The sequence below is a fragment of the Leucoraja erinacea genome, chromosome 21 (genome assembly GCF_028641065.1).
Source record: "Leucoraja erinacea ecotype New England chromosome 21, Leri_hhj_1, whole genome shotgun sequence".
NCBI lineage: Eukaryota > Metazoa > Chordata > Chondrichthyes > Rajiformes > Rajidae > Leucoraja > Leucoraja erinaceus.
The window spans coordinates 1,137,393-1,162,326 of NC_073397.1; the positions used below are offsets into that span (position 1 = coordinate 1,137,393).

At 44.5% G+C, this 24,934-nt stretch overlaps 1 protein-coding gene across 6 annotated transcripts in view; it reads left to right on the forward strand.

The window, feature by feature from the left end:
- ralgapb (Ral GTPase activating protein non-catalytic subunit beta) overlaps window positions 1-24,934 on the forward strand; it is a 131,426-nt gene that overhangs the window by 16,978 nt on the left and 89,514 nt on the right. For all 6 annotated transcript variants that reach the window (XM_055651956.1, XM_055651957.1, XM_055651958.1 and 3 more), the window contains exons 3-5: window positions 3,419-3,621; window positions 15,105-15,268; window positions 24,190-24,376. In XM_055651956.1, coding sequence (XP_055507931.1) covers window positions 3,419-3,621; window positions 15,105-15,268; window positions 24,190-24,376 — 554 coding nt within the window. The remainder of the gene's footprint in view (window positions 1-3,418; window positions 3,622-15,104; window positions 15,269-24,189; window positions 24,377-24,934) is intronic.

Here is a 24,934-nt window from a genome sequence, read left to right on the forward strand (position 1 = left end):
CGCTTTGCCCAACACCTCCGCTCAGTTCGCAATAACCAACCTGATGTCCCGGTGGCTCAGCACTTCAACTCCCCCTCCCATTCCGAATCAGACCTTTCTGTCCTGGGCCGGACTGAGTCCCACCACAAATTGGAGGAGCAGCATCTCATATTTCGCTTAGGTAGTTTACACCCCAGCGGTATGAATATTGACTTCTCCAATTTCAGGTAGCCCTTGCTTTCTCCCTCTTTGCCCTCCCCTTCCCAGCTCTCCCACAGCCCATTGTCTCCGCCTTTTCCTTTCTTCTTCCCGCCCCCTCCTCCCCTTCCCACATCAGTCTGAAGAAGGGTCTCGACCCGAAACGTCATCTATTCCTTCGCTCCATTGATGCTGCCTCACCCACTGGGTTTCTCCAGCATTTTTGTCTACCTTTGATTTTTCCAGCATCTGCAGTTCTTTCTTAAAGAATTAGTTTAATCAATCCATAATTTTTTTAATGTAGATTATAAATGATCTTGAAGCATGAGAAAATCCTTCTGCCAGCTATTTGAAAGCCATCAGTTTCCTGCTTTTTCCATAAAACCTACAGCATTTCCCTTTTCAAATGCTTCTTTAATTCCCTCTTCAATGTGCAAGTTAGTGAGCTGTCCTAACATTTTGAAGATTTTAAAGATTTTGTTCAATATGATCAACTCAGCATAACCTCTTTGATTTGTTAAATAATACCAAGATCACAGTCTAATGGATCTAATAAAGTTGATGGTTGCAGTCACCAGTAACTGCGTATTTCTCTGGGCACATTTCTGACCACAACTGGAAAGGTGGCATCAACATGCATGAGTGAAATAGTTGACAGAAATTACTATACTACTCCCTCAGAAGAAATCAGCTAGTGACTCCATTTGGTAGCGTTGTTACAAAACCTACCATCAGCGGCGCTCCTGATCTGCCACTGCCTGCCACTTGATTGATCTGATGACACTGATGAATATGAATTTTTTATTGGGTATTTACTATTTGTTTTAATGTTACAATAATATTAAATTTCTGATCTTGAGAATATCACATATTTGAATTTTCAAGGCAGCCTGGATGTTTATTACTATTTCCGTCACCGGTCAATTTTGTGATTATCTACAACTAGGTAACTAACTAATTATATGTTTTAATTTCAAGTTATCCAAGTAAGATGTATCATATTTGTTTCCGAATGCTTCAAGGGCTTAATTAGGAAAGGGGAAATAGATTATGAAAGAAAACTGGCAGGGAACATAAAAACTGACTGCAAAAGTTTTTGTAGATATGTGAATAGAATGAGATTAGTAAAAACAAATGTAGGTCCCTTGCAGTCAGAAACAGGTGAATTGATCATGGGGAACAAGGACATGGCAGACCAATTGAATAACTACTTTGGTTCCGTCTTCACCAAGGAAGACATAAATAATCTGCCGGAAATGGCAGGGGACCGCGGGTCAAATGAGATGGAGGAACTGAGTGAAATCCAGGTTAGCCGGGAAGTGGTGTTAGGTAAATTGAATGGATTAAAGGCCGATAAATCCCCAGGGCCAGATAGGCTGCATCCCAGAGTACTTAAGGAAGTAGCCCCTGAAATAGTGGATGCATTAGTGATAATTTTTCAAAACTCTTTAGATTCTGGAGTAGTTCCTGAGGATTGGAGGGTAGCTAATGTAACTCCACTTTTTAAAAAGGGAGGGAGAGAGAAAACGGGGAATTACATCGGTAGTGGGGAAACTGCTAGAGTCAGTTATTAAAGATGGGATAGCAGCACATTTGGAAAGTGGTGAAATCATTGGACAAAGTCAGCATGGATTTATGAAAGGTAAATCATGTCTGACGATTCTTATGGAATTTTTCGAGGATGTAACTAGTAGAGTGGATAGGGGAGAACCAGTGGATGTGTTATATCTGGACTTTCAGAAGGCTTTCGACAAGGTCCCACATAAGAGATTAGTATACAAACTTAAAACACACGGCATTGGGGGTTCAGTTTTGATGTGGATAGAGAACTGGCTGGTAAACAGGAAGCAAAGAGTAGGAGTAAACGGGTCCTTTTCAGAATGGCAGGCAGTGACTAGTGGGGTACCGCAAGGCTCAGTGCTGGGATCCCAGCTATTTACAATGTATATTAATGATTTGGACGAGGGAATTGAATGCAACATCGCCAAGTTTGCGGATGTCACGAAGCTGGGGGGCAGTGTTAGCTGTGAGTAGGATGCTAGGAGGCTGCAAGGTGACTTGGATAGGCTGGGTGAGTGGGCAAATGCATGGCAGATGCAGTATAATGTGGATAAATGTGAGGTTATCCACTTTGGTGGCAAAAACAGGAAAGCTGACTATTATCTAAATGGTGGCTGATTAGGAAAAGGGGAGATGCAACAAAACCTGGGTGTCATGGTACACCAGTCATTGAAAGTAGGCATGTAGGTGCAGCAGGCAGTAAAGACAGCGAATGGTATGTTGGCATTCATAGCAAAAGGATTTGAGTATAGGAGTATAGGTTCTGCTGCAGTTGTACAGGGTCTTGGTGAGACCACACCTGGAGTATTGTGTACAGTTTTAGTCTCCAAATCTGAGGAAGGACATTATTGCCATAGAGGCAGTGCAGAGAAGGTTCACCAGACTGATTCCTGGGATGTCAGAACTTTCTTATGAAAAAAGACTGGATAGAATTTACTCGCTAGAATTTAGGAGATTGAGGGGGGATCTAATAGAAACTTACAAAATTCTTAAGGGATTGGACAACCTAGATGCAGGAAGATTGTTCCCGATGTTGGGGAAGTCTAGGACAAGGGGTCACAGCTTAAGGATAGAGGGGGAAATCCTTTAGAACCGAGATGAGAAAAACATTTTTCACGCAGAGAGTGGTGAATCTCTGGAACTCTCTGCCACGGAAGATAGTTGAGGCCAGTTCATTGGCTATATTTAAGAGGGAGTTAGATGTGGCCCTTGTGGCTAGAGGGATCAGGGGGTATGGAGAGAAGGCAGGTACAGGATACTGAGTTGGATGATCAGCCATGAATGGCGGTGCAGGCTCGAAGGGCCGAATAGCCTACTCCTGCACCTATTTTCTATGTTTCTAATCTATAATAACTGAAAATTTCATTCAATTCTCTTAATTTTTTAAGAAAGATATGGTTTTATGTCCATTGACTGCCTCGATCACAACTTTTGTGTTAAGTTTATGGAAAAGCAATTCCCTATTTGATGCTAATTTCTGAATATGAAAGTAAGCATCTTTTTTAATACTGAAGATATGAAAGTGAATTGGGTATCAAATTAAAGTTATTTTTATGCTTTATCTGATGGGATAAATTACAGGCTGGATTTTTAAAATCTCAAAATTTTGTATCATTCCTATATTTGGTAACAAGGGCCAGCATTTATAAACAGATAGTGATGTGTTTTGTCTCTGGCACAGGTAAAATGGACCATGGAGGTGCTATGTTATGGACTTACTCTGCCGCTGGATGGGGAAACAGTCAAACTGTGCGTGGATGTTTACACTGACTGGATAATGGCTTTGGTATCCCGCCGTGACTCTATCCCCCAGCCCATTATCAAAGACCCAAATTTATATGTGCAGACTATTCTCAAACATCTACAGAATCTATTTGTTCCCAGGTAAGTGCATGGATCTTATTTGATAGGCCTTGTGGTTCATTGAGTCTGTACAGTGCCCTCCATAATGTTTGGGACAAAAACCCATCATTTATTTATTTGCCTCTGTACTCCACAATTTGAGATTTGTAATAGAAAAAATCACATGTGGTTGAAGTGCACATTGTCAGATTTTAATAAAGGCTATTTTTATACATTTTGATTTCACCGTGTAGAAATTACAGCAGTGTTTATACATAGATCCCCCATTTCAGGGCACCATAATGTTTTGGACACAGCAATGTCATGTAAATGAAAGTAGTCATGTTTAGTATTTTGGTGCATATCCTTTGCATGCAATGACTGCTTGAAGCCTGTGATTCATGGACATCACCATTTGCTGGGTGTCTTCTCTGGTGATGCTCTGCCAGGCCTGTATTGCAGCCATCTTTAGCTTATGTTTGTTTTGGGGGCAAGTCCATTTTAGTTTTTTCTTCAGCATATAAAAGACATGCTCAATTCGGTTCAGATCGGGTGATTGACTTGGCCACTCAGGAATTGACCATTATTTAGCATTGAAACTTTGTTGCTTTAGCAGTATGTTTGGGATCATTTTCTTGCTGTAGAATGAACCGCCGGCCAATGTTTTGAGGCATTTGTTTGAACGAGCAGATAGGATGTGTCTATATACTTTAGAACTAATTGTGCTACTACCATCAGCAGTTGTATCATCAATGAAGATAAGTGAGCCAGTACCTTCAGCAGCCATACATGCCCAGGTCATAACACCCCCACCACCGTGTTTCATACATGGATCTTGGGCAGTTCCTTCTCCCCTCCATACTTTGCTCTTGCCATCACAATGATATAAGTTAATCTTTGTCTCATCTGTCCACAAGACCTTTTTTCCAGAACTGTCGTTGCTCTTTTAAGTACTTCTTGGCAAACTATAACCTGGCCATCCTATTTTTGTGGCTAACCAGTGGTTTGCATCTTGCAGTGTAGCCTCTGTATTTCTGTTCATGAATTCTTCTGCGGACAGTGGTCATTGACATATCCACACCTGACTCCTGAAGAGTGTTTCTGATCTGTCGTACAGGTGTTTGGGGATTTTTATTTATTATAGAGAGAATTCTTCTGCCATCAGCTGTGGAGGTCTTCCTTGGCCTGCCAGTCCCTTTGCGATTAGTAAGCTCACGTGCTCTCTTTCTTCTTAATGATGTTCCAAACAGTTGATTTTGTTAAGCCTAAGGTTTGGCTGATGTCTCTAACAGTTTTATTCTTGTTTCTCAGTCTCACAATGACTTATTGACTTTCATTGGTACAACTTTGGTCCTCGTGTTGATAAACAGCAATAAAAGTTTCCAACGGTGATGGAAAGACTAGGTGCTGAGAGCTCTCTTATACCTGCGTTAAGGACACAATTAAACACATCTGAGCAATTATAAACGCCTGCGAAGCCATATGTCCCAAACATTATGGTGCCCTGAAATGGGGGACTATGTATTAACGCAGCTACAATGTGCACTTTAACCACATGTGATTTTTTTCTATTACAAATCTCAAATTGTGGAGTACAGAGACAAATAAATAAATGATGGGCCTTTGTCCCAAACATTATGGAGGGCACTGTATAATGAATTGTAGTTAGACAATTAATACAGTTTTGTATGAAACCGAGGAGATTGAGTGAAAGTTTAGTTGGGATATATAAAATGTATAACCTGGGCGGGAAGGAACTGTTTTGTTCAGCAATGGAATCAAGAATAGTGAGATTAAACAAGAACTTACCAGTTTGAAGTTTGATCTTCATTTTATGAGGAGTTACGATGAGCGATTACGTGAAGAAGGGCCGTCTGTCTGCGTGCGCGTCAATCTTCAAAGCAGCGGTGTTAAATCACAGATAAAAAGAAGACCTGAGAATAGTAAGATTGTGAAGAAACTAGAACTTCCATATGACCTTGATAGTATGAGGGTGGGAGCAGTGGGCACGTAATCGCTCATCGTAACTCCTCATGAAATCAAGATCAAACTTCAAACTGGTAAGTTCTCGTTTAATCTTACTGTTTTACTTCGGAGTCACGTGAGTGACTACGTGAAGTTTCAAAGCTCTGTGATTTTACGCCGGTTACGAATCCAGGCGTCACACACTGAATGGATTGACCGTGGATGCGTGTAATCATTAAAGCATTCAGACATTACGTAGTTAATCCTCAAGGGCGAAGGTGAACATCCGGAAGTGGTAGTGCATGTCGGCACAAACGATGTCGGAAAAAAGGGGATGAATATTCTGCAGCGTGACTTTAGAGAGCTCGGAAAAATGTTGAAAAGCAGGACCTCCAGGGTTGTTATCTCTGGTTTGCTTCCAGTTCCCCGTGCTGGCGAGAGCAGGAACAGGGAGATACGGGACCTGAACGTGTGGCTGAGGAACTGGTGCACGGGGCAGGGATTTAGATTCTTAGATCACTGGGATCTGTTTTGGGGTAAGGGGGAACTGTACAAAAGGGACGGATTGCATCTTAACAGGTGTGGGACCAGCATTCTGGCAGGCAGGTTTGCCACAGCTACACGGGTGGCTTTAAACTGAATAAGGGGGGTGGGGTGTCGAATGTGATAGTGGAGGATGGAGTTAAAGGGAAAGGGTTTCTTAAATGTGTGAGCGTAGAGACCGAAGGGTGTAAAATGAGGGTGGAAGAAATAGGTAGCAAGGTGAAAAGTAAAAGTGGCAGGCAGACAAAACCAGGGCAAAAATCAAAAAGGGCCACTTTTCAACATAATTGTATAAGGGGTAAGAGTGTTGTAAAAACAAGCCTGAAGGCTTTGTGTCTCAATGCAAGGAGCATTCGTAATAAGGTGGATGAGTTGAATGTGCAGATAGCTATTAATGACTATGATATAGTTGAGATCACAGAGACATGGCTCCAGGGTGACCAAGGCTGGGAGCTGAACACCCAGGGATATTCAATATTCAGGAGGGATAGACAGAAAGGAAAAGGAGGTGGGGTAGCGTTACTGATTAGAGAGGGGATTAATGCAATGGAAAGGAAGGACATTAGTTTGGAGGATGTGGAATCGGTAAGGGTAGAGCTGCAAAACACTAAGGGGCAGAAAACACTGGTGGGTGTTGTGTACAGGCCACCTAACAGTAGTAGTGAAGTTGGAGATGGTATCAAACAGGAAATTAGAAATGCGTGCGACAAACGCAAAACGTTTATAATGGATGACTTCAATCTACATATAGATTGGGTGAATCAAATTGGCAGGGGTGCTGAGGAAGAGGATTTCTTGGAATGTATGCGGGATAGTTATCTAAATCAACATGTAGAGGAACCAACGAGAGAGCAGGCTATTTTAGACTGGGTATTGAGTAATGAGGAAGGGTTAGTTAGCAATCTTGTTGTACGTGCCCCCTTGGGCAAGAGTGACCATAATATGGTTGAGTTCTTCATTAGGATGGAGAGTGACATTGTTAATTCAGAAACAATGGTTCTGAACTTAAAGAAAGGTAACTTTGAGGGTATGAGACGTGAATTGGCCAAGATTGACTGGCAATTAATTCTAAAAGGGTTGACGGTGGATATGCAATGGAAGACATTTAAAGACTGCATGGATGAACTACAAAAATTGTTCATCCCAGTTTGGCAAAAGAATAAATCAGGGAAGGTAGTACATCCATGGATAACAAGGGAAATCAGGGATAGTATCAAAGCAAAGGATGATGCGTACAAATTAGCCAGAAAAAGCAGCATACCGGAGGACTGGGAGAAATTCAAAGACCAGCAGAGGAGGACAAAGGGCTTAATTAGGAAAGGAAAAATAGATTATGAAAGAAAACTGGCAGGGAACATAAAAACTGACTGCAAAAGTTTTTATAGATATGTGAAAAGAAAGAGATTAGTTAAAACAAATGTAGGTCCCTTGCAGTCAGAAACAGGTGAGTTGATCATGGGGAACAAGGATATGGCGGACCAATTGAATAACTACTTTGGTTCCGTCTTCACTAAGGAAGACATAAATAATTTGCCGGAAATAGCAGGGGACCGCGGGTCAAAGGAGTTGGAGGAATTGAGTGAAATCCAGGTTAGCCGGGAAGTGGTGATGGGTAAATTGAATGGATTAAAGGCCGATAAATCCCCAGGGCCAGATAGGCTGCATCCCAGAGTACTCAAGGAAGTAGCTCCAGAAATAGTGGATGCATTAGTAATAATCTTTCAAAACTCTTTAGATTCTGGAGTAGTTCCTGAAGATTGGCGGGTAGCAAACGTAACCCCACTTTTTAAGAAGGGAGGGAGAGAGAAAATGGGGAATTACAGACCAGTTAGTCTAACATCGGTAGTGGGGAAACTGCTAGAGTCAGTTATTAAAGATGGGATAGCAGCACATTTGGAAAGTGGTGAAATCATTGGCCAAAGTCAGCATGGATTTACGAAAGGTAAATCATGTCTGACGAATCTTATAGAATTTTTCGAGGATGTAACTAGTAGCGTGGATAGGGGAGAACCAGTGGATGTGGTGTATCTGGACTTCCAGAAGGCTTTCGACAAGGTCCCACATAAGAGATTAGTATACAAACTTAAAGCACAAGGCATTTGGGGGTTCAGTATTGATGTGGATAGAGAACTGGCTGGCGAACATGAAGCAAAGAATAGGAGTAAACGGGTCCTTTTCACAATGGCAGGCAGTGACTAGTGGGGTACCCCAAGGCTCGGTACTGGGACCCCAGCTATTTACAATATATATTAATGATCTGGATGAGGGAATTGAAGGCAATATCTCCAAGTTTGCGGATGACACTAAGCTGGGGGGCAGTGTTAGCTGTGAGGAGGATGCTAGGAGACTGCAGGGTGACTTGGATGGGCTGGGTGAGTGGGCAAATGTTTGGCAGATGCAGTATAATGTGGATAAATGTGAGGTTATCCATTTTGGTGGCAAAAACAGGAAAGCAGACTATTATCTAAATGGTGGCCGATTGGGAAAGGGGGAGATGCAGCGAGACCTGGGTGTCATGGTACACCAGTCATTGAAGGTAGGCATGCAGGTTCAGCAGGCAGTAAAGAAAGCGAATGGTATGTTAGCTTTCATTGCAAAAGGATTTGAGTATAGGAGCAGAGAGGTTCTACTGCAGTTGTACAGGGTCTTGGTGAGACCACACCTGGAGTATTGGGTACAGTTTTGGTCTCCAAATCCGAGGAAGGACATTATTGCCATAGAGGGAGTGCAGAGACGGTTCACCAGACTGATTCCTGGGATGTCAGGACTGTCTTATGAAGTTTATACTCTCTAGAATTTAGAAGATTGAGAGGGGATCTTAGAAGATTGAGAGGGGATCTTATAGAAACTTACAAAATTCTTAAGGGGTTGGACAGGGGGTATGGAGAGAAGGCAGGTACGGGATACTGAGTTGGATGATCAGCCATGATCATATTGAATGGCGGTGCAGGCTCGAAGGGCCGAATGGCCTACTCCTGCACCTAATTTCTATGTTTCTATGTTAAGTAAAGACACTGATGCTTTAAATGAAAGAAAAGTTTAAAAAAAAATAGTTACCCCTCCCAACCTTGGGGGGGAAACTAAGGGACAGAACTTAAAATGGTACGTGCAAACAACCCCAGTCCGGTTATGGGTTTGTTATAAAAACCGGTGGACGGTTATTTCATTCGTCCATCCTGCGGCCACTAGGATGTCGTCAAGGGGCACGTCCATAGCTCTTGCTACCGACGTAGATGCAGCCCTGGTGGCGTGAGATTTAACCATATAAATGTTTACTCCTGCTACCGCCATACCTCATTTGACCATCTGGAGATGGTTTGAGTTGACACCTTTTGGTGTGGTTTTTTATGGCCGATTGTTCTGAGCCTCTGAGGTTCTCCGTAACTCTCGGATAGTGGTGTTAGTATGTTGCCACACACACACAACCGTTGGTCCTCTGGATATGCCAAGAACTAGATCTCCATCCCTGGCATTCCTGGCCTGCTCTGTTTTATCAGGTTCCTGATTAGGAATGTTATGTTGTTCATATTGGTGGTCATGTAGTCCAACAGTAGCTTTTGCAGTGTCTGGACTCTTTGTCAGCATACCACCTTCAGGGTTAGTTACAGGCGGTCCCCGCTGTCAAAGTAGGGTTTGTACCACGCTCACATCCCATGTGTGTCAGTGTACCTTGGCCTTGGAGGTCTTAAATTGTAAATTCCCTTCATGAATTTTGTTGTAAAGGGTTGCGTTCCTATCGAACTGTGCCCTGCTTCCGGCATCAGATAGGAGGAGAGTGCGCCTCTGGCACTATAGATTGCACTATAACTTTGTTTATAGTTATAGTACAGAGTTGATAGGAACTCCAAGACATCCGTTATCCGAACTGTGTTGTGTTTGTTCGGACAGTCCTATGCCTTGAAATGGCCTCCTCAGAATCTGCAGACCAACAAGTTATACGTTCATGTAGTGGATGGTTACTCCCTGTAACTGGGTTCACTAGGAGGTCCCTGCTCTTGGGTACAGCCATTACTGGCTGGACTATAATTCCCAAAATATTTGGGGACCAGGCTTGAGTAGGCCAATCTGGCACTGCCAATAGGCCTGTGGCTTAGTCTTGCTTGATTTTTGTCAAGCATCGGTTTGTGAGACAAATTGGCGGAAAGCATACATAAACATTCCTCCCCAATTGAGGGAGAAAGCATCCACTGCCTTTGCTCCTGGATCCAGCTCGCAGGACACGTATCTGGGTAACTGATGGTTTAGTCTAGATGCAAAACGGATCAACATGTGGTATGCCAATTTGTGTAGTTATTTTGTTAAATACTGTCTGATTCAACATCCATTCTATGTTGTTATTAAACATTCGTGATCCAGCATCTGTCACCGTGTTATATCTACCTCGTAGATTTCCCAAATATTCCTCTCGATACACCAGTGCCAAATGAGGTTCGACAATCTGTCGAAAGATACAGATTTTACACCACCCTTGTTAATGGATATATGCCACCGCAGTGGTGTTATCAATCTGAATTTGAACAAGCACCGGTTGCATATCGCTACAGAGAACCTTGAGTCCATATTGTGCCCCCAACAATTCTGGGTAATTGATTCCATGTGTTGGGGAATTACAGACTCCTGCTCATTCCATCTGCCCCCACAGCTGTAGCCTGTGTTGGTGGCTCCCCATCCTTAGCCGCTTGCATAGGTCTGAAGAACCCCCGATGGTTTTCGAGCAAAATTTCCCTTGAGCTGTCTCCCATTCGTTATCCACCATAGTTATTTAACAATGGCCTCTGCTGGCAATCCATAGTTTACCAATTCGGCCTGCATGTAATCTGAGTGTTCGTTCCTTTGCTTGCTGTAAATTCTGGTGATGCAAAGGCCCGTGACGTACTTCTGGGAATGCAGCTACTATTTGCCAATGACACTCGCTGTTTGCTTGATAGATGGCTAGAATTTGACGATCAGATCATTGCAGGCTTAATTAATATAGTTGTTTGTCCCTAGGCAAAGTCACCAACATATTTACTATTTTTGATTGTAAATTCTAGGTAATCAATTACCCTTGTAGGTGTCAATTTTGATTTAACTGGATGGATGAGGTAACCAATTCTTTCAAACAGGGTTTTAGTTTGTTTAACTGATGCTTCTGCCAATTCTAGGTGACTCCAAAAATGAAAATGTCCTCCAAATATGCCATTACTATGTGGTTTTGAGACCTTCGTAGTCCCAGAAATGGTCTCCGTAGTTTTGTCAATAGTCTAGGAGCTGATGTCAACCCATTTGGCAGATCCATGCCATCCAGTTAAACTTCAAATATCTCCTGTTCTTAGTGAATAGACACCGATCTTTGAGGTTGATGCATGCCATGTGACCATTTTATAGGAAGCTCCTATAAAACAGTAGTTAGACGGTAACAAAAAATTGCTGTTTCTAAAAGTCTGTACTGCACAAATGAGTTAAACCTGGATGAAGTGACATACTCCATCTGTCACCTGTCCTGGAAGGCAATCCTGCCCAAAATACTGGGCCTGCCTTGAAGACAACTCCGGTCCGAGTTCCAAGTCTGCTTGGAACCTATGTATGTTGTGCAGAAAAAAATAATCACATGTTGTTACTTTTTTAAAACCAGATCTGAAATTCATGTTATTGTCATTTTGAACAAAAACACAAGAGTAAAATTAGCAACATGTAACTGGTCCACAATCCCTTGTTTCAGTAAACCCAGACCCACCTACCTCCATGGCTTCCGGTGGTCTTGTGTTAAGCCCAAAGGCCCCTGATGCGGGTTCCTTTTCTCTCCTTGATTGGGAGTAGGACTGGTAGGGAGTGTGGATTCCATGTTTCTCCTGACCTCTGCTTGGGTCTTGGTCTGAAAACCTCATCATACTGAGCCTGCCTTGTAGGACAATTCTGGCCATAATTCTGAGTCTGCCTTGAAAGACGACTCTGATCATATTTCCGTGCCCAGCTTTCAAGCTACCACCGGCTTCAGTGAACTGCTTACCCCCTATGGAGGTGTGGGGTGTGTTGTCGCCTACTGATGAAGTTTGCTTGTCGTTGGTACCTTGATTGGTCCGACAGCTTTTGCTTCCTTCTTCTGGTCTTACCTGAAGAGAGGATTCGGCGGCTGGTTTCTCCAAAGTCACCCTGATAGCGCTGTTCCCTTGCCGGCATTTGTGCGGATATTCTGCCAACTGCTGTCTCTTGAGGCCATATGTATGTGCTTCACATACTTTAATTCGAGATCAGTTACCTACTGATCACTCGCACTCCCCTCCACTGAGAGTGAGATTTGTAGGCAGCCCTGAAAACAGGTGCTGCCGCAGGCCCCTGAGGATACCTGCGCTGACATGGCCCCTCCAGCGGGCCTAAATGAGATTTTTGCTTTGGGGCAGAATGAAACTGACCGTGAATGCTCCTCTCCTCAGAGCAGGAGACATTTGCTAGATCTCTATCCAGGAAGCACCCAGTGGAACCTGGATGATTGCAGAAGTATTTATTTTCTTTTGTGCGTATTATTTATTTTATGTAAAGCACTTTGGTGTCAATGCAAGTTAACTTAAACGGTGCTATATAAGTAAAAGGTACTTCCTTTCTTCTGCTTGTCCCTGGGAAGACATTGGGCTGCCCCATGTGTGAGTACTGCCCAAAGATCCTATAGCAGAGCAAGATGGGTTACTCTCACGCAAAAGTGAAGTGCGTTCATGGGCGGATTCATGGAAGATTTTATGACCCATTTTAGCAACCAGCCCCCGCCATCTTGTTCCGCCATCTTGCTCCGCTTTCTTGCTCCCGCCTTCTTGCTTCCGGCCAAAGATTGGATCCGCAGCGTGGAGAAGGAGTGTGGGGCCCGGGGCAGCGGGGAGAAGGAGTGTGGGGTCCAGGCCAGCGAGTAGAAGGAGTGCGGGGTCCGGGGCAGCGAGGAGAAGGAGTGCGGGGCCCAGGGCAGCGGGGAGAGAGAGTGTGGGGTCCGGGGCAGTGAGGAGAAGGAGTGCGGGGCAGCGGAGAGAAGGAGTGTGGGGCGCGGGGGCGGCGGGGAGAGAGAGTGCGGGGTCCGGGGCAGCGAGGAGAGAGAGTGCGGGGCCCGGGGCAGCGGGGAGAAGGAGTGCGGGGCCCGGGGCAGCGAGGAGAGAGAGTGCGGGGTCCGGGGCAGCGGGGAGAAGGAGTGTGGGGCCCGGGGCAGCGAGGAGAGAGAGTGCGGGGTCCGGGGCAGCGGGGAGAAGGAGTGAGGGGCCCGGGGCAGCGGGGAGGGAGGGGGTGCGGGGCAGTGGGGAGAAGGAGTGCGGGGCCCGGGGCAGCGGGGAGAGAGAGTGCGGGGCCCGGGGCAGCGAGGAGAAGGAGTGCGGGGACCGGGGCAGCGAGGAGAGAGAGTGCGGGGCCCGGGGCAGCGAGGAGAGAGAGTGCGGGGGCCCGGGGCAGCGAGGAGAGAGAGTGCGGGGTCCGGGGCGGCGAGGAGAGGGGCATAGGAGGGGGAGGGGGGACATTGTAGTAAGGGGGCAGGCGAGAGAGTGCCGGGGGGGATAAGGCCTAGTGTGTGTGAAGTTGCAGGGAGGTTTACAATGTTTCTTATTTACAATGTTTCTTATTTAATGTCCCTTGTCTAGTCTGAAATAAAGTTCATTATTGGATTAGAAGAAATATAATTGTGTGTGTTATATACATTTATATCACATTCATGTATGTGTGTTTATAAACATTTTATTCTTTAACAAGAATCAACAGAATTATGAACTAACAGAATTATGAATCTAACCCTATAATCGCGCACAAAAAGTTCACCCGCAATGTCAATCACCCTGTGAGTCCGGTCGGTTCCGGTTACTACAAAATCAACTCAAACACTGCTTGTGAGCCATTTAAAAAGAAATGATTTAAAAAACATTAAAAAAGACAATTACCAGAATCAAATTTTATTCTTGACAAGAAGTTTGAACTGACAGATTTATGAATCTAACCCACACAAACTGTTGCCCCGCAACATTGATTACAGTGCGAGTCGGGTCGGGTTAGGTAGGCTCAGGTTGCTAAAATGGGCGTGGAAAAATGCCCATGATCCCCTCCATAGCGTACTACACGTCAGTCCATTGCATTTAGCAGGAGTAGCCTATCTTGCACTGCTATAGGATCTTTGGTACTGCCTGCTGCTGTAGGCCCGGGCTGACACAGCTCCCTCCTTTAGAGCAGGTAATTGTTGGAGCAGCTTCTCCAAAAAGTTGCTCCTATGTGGGAGAGTCGGCCTCAGACGCTCTCCGTTGAGGGAGGGTATCCCTTTCCCCCCCCCCGGACTCATCTGAGTCAACGGGTTTTGTTTTACTTGCGGGTGGTTTTACATACCGCAGGACCACCAACGGAGCTCCTCCTCCTGCAACAAGGCTCCTGCTGGTTCTACCGGCGCTATGTCGGGAAACATGACCGTCGCCCGCTACTGGGAATGCTGCGGTCTTCGGCAGCCGACTTCCCCGCAGACCGTCTCCTCGACATCTGGGCCCTGAAACTATAAACAGCTTCAAGCCTGAAAGAACGCAGGTAAGTAATTCAACTTCCCTTACCTGCCCATCCTGACGGACTGAGAGGACACAGTGCCTCTGCCAGTCCGTCGCGCGTTGCGTTCAGACGTAATGACGCGCACGCAGACGGACGGCCCTTCTTCACGTAGTCACTCACGTGACTCCGAAGTAAAATTGGAGATTATGTTTCAAGGTATTTGAAGGTTAGATGGAAGATACCATTTTTGTGAAGGAGTCTAAATGCTTATCTACAGTAATCCTATTTGTCTGCATTTGTTTGACCTAATCGTCACCCCCTAGTGGAAAATATTGCTCCTCAGATCTCCTTAACATTTCTCTCCTGTTATCTTAAACCTGTGCTCTCGAGATTTAGGCTCCTCTCTGTCATGCTTGAAGCTCCTGCATGCAACACGTTCTGCCTCTTGCCTGCTCCTCAGTGAGTGCTGACCAACCAGTCCATGCACACACTCCCTGCAAATGTTATTACTTAATTTGTTTTAAAGATAATTATCTTTTTATTTTCAGAATAGAGTACGCTCACAACCAGATTACGTTGTGTCTGCGGGTTCTAGCAGCTGTTCAGAAACTGGCTCATGACTCTGCCAACATGTCGAGAGAAACCTGGGAAGTACTACTGCTCTTCCTGCTGCAAATTAATGACACGCTTTTGGCAGCTCCAACAATTGCAGGTTTGTACAAAGATTGATATTGGTTTGTTCATGTCAAGTGTATAGTGAAGAACTTTGTTTTCCTGAAGAAAGGTCCCAAACTGAAACGTCATCTATCCATGTTCTCCAGATGATGCTGCTAGATCCGCTGAGTAACTTCAGCACATGATGAGTTATTTTGTAAACCACCATCTTCAGTTCCTTTATTTTGTATGCCATTCAGGCAAATCATACCATACCATAACAGGTAGAGCTAAAGAGAAAGCAAACAGATGGCAGAATATAGTTTTACATCTACAGGGAAAGTGCAGATTTAAAAAAGTACAAAGGTTATATGAGGTAGATTGGAAGATCTGGAGTTCATCCTTAGCATATGAGAGGTCCATTCAAGAGCCTGACAAACAGTGGAGAACATGCTTTCTAGATTTTGTATCTCCTGCCTGATGGGTGAGAGGAGAAGAGAGAATGACAGTTTTAAGTGGTCCTTGATTATGTTGGCTGCTTTCGCAAGGCAAATATAAAAGTGGATAAGTCTCCAGGTCCTGACAGGATATTCCCTAGGACATTGAGGGAAGTTAGTGTAGAAATAGCAGGGGCTATGACAGAAATATTTCAAATGTCATTAGAAACGGGAATGGTGCCGAAGGATTGGCGTACTGCGCATGTTGTTCCATTGTTCAAAAAGGGTTCTAAGAATAAACCTAGCAATTATAGACCTGTTAGTTTGATGTCAGTGGTGGGCAAATTAATGGAAAGGATATTTGGAGATAATATATATAAGTATCTCGATAAACAGGGTCTGATTAGGAACAGTCAACATGGATTTGTGCCTGGAAGGTTATGTTTGACTAAACTTCTTGAATTTTTTGAAGAGGTTACTAGGGAAATTGATGAGGGTAAAGCGGTGGGTGTTGTCTATATTGACTTCAGTAAGGCCTTTGACAAGGTTCCACATGGAAGGTTGGTTAAGAAGGTTCAATTGTTGGGTATTAATGGTGGAGTAGCAAGATGGATTCTACAGTGGCTGAATGGGAGATGCCAGAGAGTAATGGTCGATGGCTATTTGTCAGGTTAGAGGCCAGTGACTAGTGGGGTGCCTCAGGGTTCTGTGTTGGGTCCACTGTTGTTTGTCATATACATCAATGATCTGGATGATGGTGTGGTAAATTGGATTAGTAAGTATGCAGATGATACTAAGATAGGTGGTGTTGTGGATAATGAAGTAGATTTTCAAAGTCTACAGAGAGATTTGGAGTTGGAAGAGTGGGCTGAAAGATGGCAGATGGAGCTTAATGCTGATAAGTGTGAGGTGCTACATCTTCGCAGGACAAATCAAAATTGGACGTACATGGTAAATGGTAGTGAATTGAGGAATGCGGTTGAACAGAGGGATCTAGGAATAACTGTGCATAGTTCCCTGAAGGTGGAATCTCATGTAGATACGGTGGTAAAGAAAGCTTTTGGTGTGCTGGTCTTTATTAAGCAGAGCATTGAGTATAGAAGTTGGGATGTAATGTTAAAATTGTACAAGGCATTGGTGAGGCCAATTCTGCAGTATGGTGTACAATTTTGGTCGCCAAATTATAGGAAAGATGTCAACAAAATAGGGAGAGTACAGAGGAGATTTACTAGAATGTTGCCTGGGTTTCAGCAACTAAGTTACAGAGAAAGGTTGAACAAGTTAGGGCTTTATTCTTGTCCTGGTATGAAACACCAGATGAGGTCCATGTACCTGTCAAATATCTTTAAAATGTTATAGTGCTTATCTTAACTACCTCCTCTGACAGCTCATTCCATATACCCACCACCCTCTGTGTGGAAAACGTTGCCCCTCTGTTTCTCTTAAATCTTTCCCCTCTCACTGTTTCTTCGTTATTACAAATCCAGTCCATGCTGCATCTTGTTACACCTTGTTACAGAGAAAGGTTGAACAAGTTAGGGCTTTATTCTTTGGAGCGCAGAAGGTTAAGGGTGGACTTGATAGAGGTCTCTAAAATGATGAGAGGGATAGGCAGAGTTGACGTGGATAAGCTTTTTCCATTGAGAGTAGGGAAGATTCAAACAAGGACGTGATTTGAGAACTAAGGGACAGAAATTTAGGGGTAATGTGAGTGGGAACTTCTTTACTCGGGAAGTGGTAGCTGTGTGGAATGAGCTTCCAGTAGAAGTGGTGGAGGCAGGTTCGATTTTATCATTTAAAAATAAATTGGATAGGTATATGGACGGGAAAGGAATGGAGGGTTATGGTCTGAGTGCAGGTAGATGCAACTAGGTGAGAATAAGTGTTCGGCACGGACTGAAGGACCGAGATGGCCTGTTTCCGTGCTGTAATTGTTATATGGTTATACGGTAACGTGAAGTATAGATGGAGTCGGTGGAAAGGGAGGCTTGATTGTATGTTGAACTGGGCCCCTACAATTGCAAGTGGTCTTGGGTAGAATAGTAGCCGACCCAAGCTATGATGCATAGGATGGGTGGGGTACATCTGTGAACATTGCTGAGTTGTTGGAGACGTGCCAAATTTCATTGGCTGCCTGAGGAAGTACAGGCATCAGTATGCTTTAGAATCTCGACCCAAAACGTCACCCATTCCTTCTCCCCACAGATGCTGCCTGCCCTGCTGAGTTACTCCAGCTTTTTGTGTCTATCTTGCCCACACCGGAAACATGCCCCAGCTATAGTCCCACATGCCCTTGTTTGGTCCATATCCCTCCAAATCTGCCATATCTATGTGGATGTCTTAACTATTTCTTTATTGTTGGGATAGTTCCTGCCTCAACTATACACCCACCACCCTTTGTGTGAAAAAGTTACCCCTCAGATTCCTATTAAATCTTTTCCCCTTCACCTTAAACCTATGTCCTCTGGTCCTCGATTCACCTTCTCTGGGCAAGAGACTCTGTGCATCTACCCAATATATTCCTCTCGTGATTTTATACACCTCTATAAGATCACCCCTCATCCTCCTGTGCGCCAAGGAATTGAGTCCCAGCCCACTCCACTTCTCCCAGGCAACAATCTCGTAAATCTTTTCTGTACCCTTTCCAGCTTGACGACATTTTTTCTATAACATGGTCGCCAGAACTAAACACAATACTCTAAATGCGGCCTCATCAACGTCTTATACAACTGCAACATGACCTTCCAACTTCTATACTCAATACCAGGGCTCTCGCTTAACTTTTTTTCCCTGTTGCCAGCCGGGCAACCTTGGCAGCTTTTTAGGTTGCCAAATGACATTTTTAGGTGGTCATTTAAGATGGCTTGCATGACGCGTGCTCGGACGAAGCGCGCAGTTACCAGTCGGAATTATGCATTCGCATATTATTTCTGCTTCAAATAAAGTCACAAACTAACTTATTCACCAATCAAGCCATGATATATATACCACAATGACATGCAGCAAAATGATAATACGGTATCTCAACTCTTTTTACACATTGCAATTAATGCAATTTTTATTATTTCTTTCCACTTCCAAACAAAAATGTGGTTGAATTATTCAGCGTATGATCAACCTGTGTCAATAAATCCTGGACCTTGATAACATATATGTTTAACCACGCACACTACAAGCATGTTTTCTGTGAAGGACCGAACATTATCATGACATGGCCATAGCATGGGTCGTTATTGCTATTGGTACAGAAACACTCTCGCTTCCCACATAATTTATCCACAACAAAATATACAGGTTGCAAGGAATTTTCTAAAGGCATTTTATGATAATAGCTGACAAAACTGACTATACCCAGCTGACATTACACTAACTAACAAGAGATGGCCAAAGGACATAAATGCAGCAAATGTTTGGTAATATATTTAAAGGTGTCAAGACATTACCAGACATTCAGATTAGGTGTATGTGGCAATGAAGATACCCAGTTTGTAAGCACCATTTAAAAAAAAATTGTTGATAAACGCTTTTTCCATCAGTCCCACTTCAGAATTAACGTTAAAATTTGAACTGAAATATCCCGACCAAATTTGTGATGTATATGACTGACTGTAGAAACCTGGATAAATCCAACGTATAGTTGTGAATGTTGCTCATTAAATAACTACAGTACTGATACTCCATATTAACAGCATTGATTTGCCATTAAAATGAATTCTGTAAAAACTGCGGTTTTAATGTTTCACATGTTCAAAATTTAATTAATCCATGTTAATGGATTAAAACAAATAATAACATTGGGAATTAAAACATATTTGATTGCATTCCGTTATCAAACATAGTCAATGTTAGCTCAGAAGACATTTTCAGCACAATAGGGTCGGGGGTTGGGGGTGTATGAATCGGTGTGGATTGGATGGATTGAGGTTGGGGAATTAGTGAGTGTTGGTTGGAGTAGGTAAAATTATGAGGGGAGAGCGCGGGGGATGTCAGTGGGGTTGAATGGGGGGGATCTGTGCAGGATGGATGGGGGGGAGCAGTGCAGGATGAAGGGGTGAGCATTGCAGGATGGATGGGAAGGGGGGTCAGTACAGGAAGAATTGGGGGACCAGTGTAGGATTGATGGGGAGTGGCAGGAGAATCAACGCGAGGTGGCTAGGGAGATCAGTGCAGGATAAATAGATGGGGGGGGGGGGGGGGGGGGGGGGGTAGTGGGGAGCACAGGGGATGTCAGTGAGGACTGAATAGACACAGGAATGGAGATCAGTGCAGGATGAAGAGGAGGGGTCTCAGGATAAGGGGAGTGGAGGGGGGCGTATGAGAGAGAGAGAGAGGAAGGGGCAGAGGAGGTGGGAAGGAAGGCCAGCGCTCCTCGTACAACACATGTCAGGCACAGAAATCGCAACCAAAATATGGAGGGGACCGCGGACAGAATACCTTGCGCACACTCACACACACACACACACACACTCACACACACACACACACACACACTCACACACTCACGCACACACACACGCGCGAGGCTTCTGTGAACGGTAATTTCAGCTCAGCTGCCTGTCTCGCCTACAGCCCCGTCTCAATGCAGACATGGCTGCTGGTTAACCTGGCGGGACAGGCAGAGCTGAGCTGGGTTTTGCGCTGGCTGTGGGCCTGGGGGCGCCGCGCCCGTCTGACTCCCGACGCCTCTGGCCATCCCCGGGCGTGTGGAGGCTCTCGGGTGGGTGTGCGGGATGGTCCAGTGGCGGTTCGGCAGCAATTGCAGCGCCGGAGACCGGGATCGGCCCTGGCTGCAGTGCAGGGCTGCCGAGAGTGTTTTGGTTCGTCTCCCTCCTCCAATCACCCCCCTCCCTACCCCTACTCTACTTCCGCCTCCCTCCTCCAAGGGTCTGTTTTGAAAGCGCCGTTGGCGGAGTGGCAGCAGCTGCCGCTAACACACCGGGTGGGGTGAGGTGCGGGAGGAAGAGATGGAGCCGTCGCCGCTGCTGCCCGTCTTTAGCTCCGACCCTCCATCACGCCACACTTAGCATCATTCCCACAACCGTCGCCGACACAAAACGTCACGTTCCTTTTCTCCAGAGATGCTGCCGGACCCGCGGAGTTACTCCAGTTTTTGTGTGCCTATCTTCGGTATAAACCAAGTTGCCAATCCGGGCAAAATGACTCGCCGTTTAGGTTGCCCGGCGGCAGTTTGAGTGGTCATTGGCACCCGGGTAACCGTGAATTTCGAGCCCTGAATACTCTGGCTGATGAAGGCCAATGTACCTTAAGTCTTTTTGACCACCATATCTACCTACGACTCCACCTTCAAGGAGGTAGAAAGAGATAGTGCAAAACATTATTTTGCATGTAATCCAAACAAATTATACCATGCACGAGTACAATCCAACCGCACATGAGTACAACAGGTGATGCAAAAAGAGAAAGGAAGCAGTGTGGAGTATAGTGTTAAAAGTGCTGAGAAAATGCAGTGCGAGGGCTTTAACAAGATAATTTGGGAGAATCAAGAATAAATCCTTTAGGAGTGACAAGTTTGAACATTGGCAGAAATGTTTTGTTTGTGCCTGTAAAGTGGAGGTAGGGAAGCTGGGCAGTAGTGCAATGAATAGTTGTATCTGAGCATAACAGACACAGACGAGGGGATTGGCACCAGATGGCCAATTGTGGAAATGGTGTTGGTTGTTGATGGAGTGGATGTGGGTCTGGGACTTCACCTTGGTCAAACAGGATGCCAAGGAAATGTAATTGAATAAAATAATATTCAGTAGGTTAATATTTTATAATGTTTTTAAATAACCGGAAGCACTTTCTTTATCCTGTATTGATTAAACCTAAAAGTAACCCATGTTTTCTCTGCTCAATACTATGTTGGTTTAAAGCTACACCCACATCCATTTGAATTGATTTACCCACATCATTACTACTATGTTAGACACAAAATGCTGGAGTAACTCAGCAGGGCGGTCAGCATCTCTAGAGAGAAGGAATGGGTGATGTTTTGGGTCGAGACCCTTCTTCACACTGGTTAGGGATAAGGGAAACGAGAGAGATATAGATGATGATGTAGAGAGATAAACAATGAATAAAAGATATGCAAAAAGGTAAAGATGATAAAGGAAACAGGCCATTGTTAGCTGTTTGTAGGGTGAAAACAAGAATCTAGTGCAACTTGGGTGGGGGAGGGATAGAGAGAGAGGGGGAGGGAATGCCGGGGCTATCTGAAGTTAGAGAAATCAATATTGATACCACTGGGCTGTAAGCTGCCCAAGCGAAATATGAGATGATGTTCCTCCAACTTGTGCTTAGCCTCACTCTTGACAATGGAGGAGACATAGAAACATAGAAAATAGATACAGGAGGAGGCCATTCGGCCCTTCGAGCCAGCACCGCCATTCGTTGTGATCATGGCTGATTGCCCCCTAACAATAACCCGTGCCTGCCTTCTCCTCCTATCCCTCGACTTCACTAAATCTATCTAACTCTCTCTTAAATCCATTCCATAAATTCACTGGGTGAAAAAGTTATCTTAAATGACCTCCCCTTTATACTACGACTGTGGCCCCTGGTTCTGGACTCGTCCAATATTGGGAACATTTTTCCTGCATCTAGCTTGTCCAGTCCTTTTATAATTTTATATGTTTCTATAATATCTCCCCTCATCCTTCTAAGCTCCAGTGAATACAAGCCTAGTCTTTTCAATCATTCCTCATATGACAGTCCCGCCATCCCAGGGATCAATCTCGTGAACCTACGCTGCACTGCCTCAATCACAAGGATGTCCTTCCTCAAATTAGGAGACCAAAACTGTACACAATACTCCAGATGTGGTCTCACCAGAGCCCTATACAACTGCAGAAGAACCTCTTTACTCGTGTACTGAAATCCTCTTGTTATGAAGGCCAACATTCCATTGGCGTTCTTCGCTGCCTGCTGTACCTGTAAGCCAACTTTCAGTGACAGGTGTATAAGGACGCCCAGGTCTCGCACCTCCCCCTTACCCAACCTAACCCCATTGAGATAATAATCTGCCCCGTTGTTTTTGCCGCCAAAGACCTCGGACAGAAAGGTGTTTGTAGGAATGGGACGGAGAATTAAAGTGTTTAACAACCAGGAAATCAGGTGGGTTCAGGCGGGCTGAGCAAAGGTGTTCCGCGAAACGATCGCCCAGTTTACGTTTGGTCTCGCCGATGTATAAGAGTCCGCATCTTGAACAACGGATACTTGATGAGGTTGGAAGAGGTGCAAGTGAACCTCTGCCTAACCTGAAAGGAATGTTAGAGTCCCTGGACAGAGTCGAGGGAGGAGGTATAGGACAGGTGTTGCATCTTCTGCGGTTGCAGGTACTTGGGAGGGGGTGGTTTGAGTGGGAAGAGATGAGTTAACCCGTGAGTTGTGGAAGGAACCGTCTCTGCAGAAGGCGGAAAGGGGTGGAGATGGGAAGATGTGACTAGTGTTGGGATCCAGATGGAGGTGGCGAAAATTTCGGAGGATTATGTGTTGTTAGCGACGACTGATGGAGTGAAAGGCAAGGATTAGGGGACTCTTTTGCGACGAGGGGGATCAAGGGCAGAGATGCGGTGTACCGAGGAGACATGAGTGAGGGCCTCATCAGTGATGGGAGAAGGGAACCCACATTCCTTAAAGAATGAGGACATCTGTTGTTCCATACAATGACATCTCGGATGTCCTGGTATGAAACACCAGATGAGGTCCATGTACCTGTCAAATATCTTTAAAATGTTATAGTGCTTATCTTAACTACCTCCTCTGACAGCTCATTCCATATACCCACCACCCTCTGTGTGGAAAACGTTGCCCCTCTGTTTCTCTTAAATCTTTCCCATCTCACTGTTTCTTCATTATTACAAATCCAATCCATGCTGCATCTTGTTACACCTTGTTACAGAGAAAGGTTGAACAAGTTAGGGCTTTATTCTTTGGAGCGCAGAAGGTTAAGGGGGGACTTGATAGAGGTTTTTAAAATGATGAGAGGGATAGACAGAGTTGACGTGGAAAAGCTTTTCCCACTGAGAGTAGGGAAGATTCAAACAAGGGGACATGACATGATGAGAATTAAGGGACTGAAGTTTAGGGGTAACATGAGGGGGAATTTCTTTACTCAGAGTGGTAGCTGTGTGGAATGAGCTTCCAGTGAAGGTGGTGGAGGCAGGTTCGTTTTTATCATTTAAAAATAAATTGGATAGTTATATGAATGGGAAGGGAATGGAGGGTTATGGTCTGAGCGCAGGTATATGGGACTAGGGGAGATTATGTGTTCGGCACGGACTAGAAGGGTCGAGATGGCCTGTTTCCGTGCTGTAATTGTTATATGGTTATATGGTTATCTTCTGTTGTTGTAGGTTATTTTCACATTTTGCGATCATTAATATCTTTAATTAAACCCATCATACCTTTACCAACCTAGAATCTCTCCATTAAGTCTTGCTTGCCTCCCTCCCCAGAACATTTATTTTTAAACTCTGTGACCACTAAGGAAGATATATTGTGGGTTTCAAAATTTGTCTGCTGATTTGCTTCTCTTTAGGAGGTCTGGCAGAAAATCTTGCCGACAAGTTAATTGGTGTACTTTTCGAAGTCTGGTTCTTGGCTTGTACACGGTGTTTCCCAACACCGCCCTACTGGAAGACAGCTCGTGAAATGTTGGCCAACTGGAGGCACCATCCAGCTGTGGTGGAACAGTGGAGTAAAGTCATCTGTGCACTGACGTCTAGGTTAGTATCTGTGAACCTGTTACTTCTGCAAAATCAATCAGTTCCACAGCCTAGCAGGACGCAATGGATTATAAAGAATGTTTTAGAAAGCTGAGTATTTAAAATCATAAAAAATAGAAGCATGCCAACGACTGACCCTGGCTGATCTGTATAAAATGTGAACTCTTCCGTTCCAGTCCCAAGTAACCTTGACGCCTCCGATATTTCAATCTTCTCCCACTTCCTCTTTAAATACCACCAGAGATCTAATCTTCACAGCCCTCTGTAGTAAAGATTCTAGTCATTCATACCCCACCCCTCCACCAGAAACAGACTGGTCTGTACACATCAGTCTTAGATGACCTATCTCCCCTTATTCCTGCCAGTCTACCTTGTCATGCTTTATATGTTTCACACTATAATAAATTCCAAGTATTTTTGTTTGAGCAGGCCATGATAGAACAACCTACAAATCTCAGGAATTAGGTTGGTGAATCTCTTCTGGAATGCCTTTGATACTGCTATGTATTTTTTAAATAAGAGGCTAAAAATACACAGTATTCCAAGTAAAGTTTAACT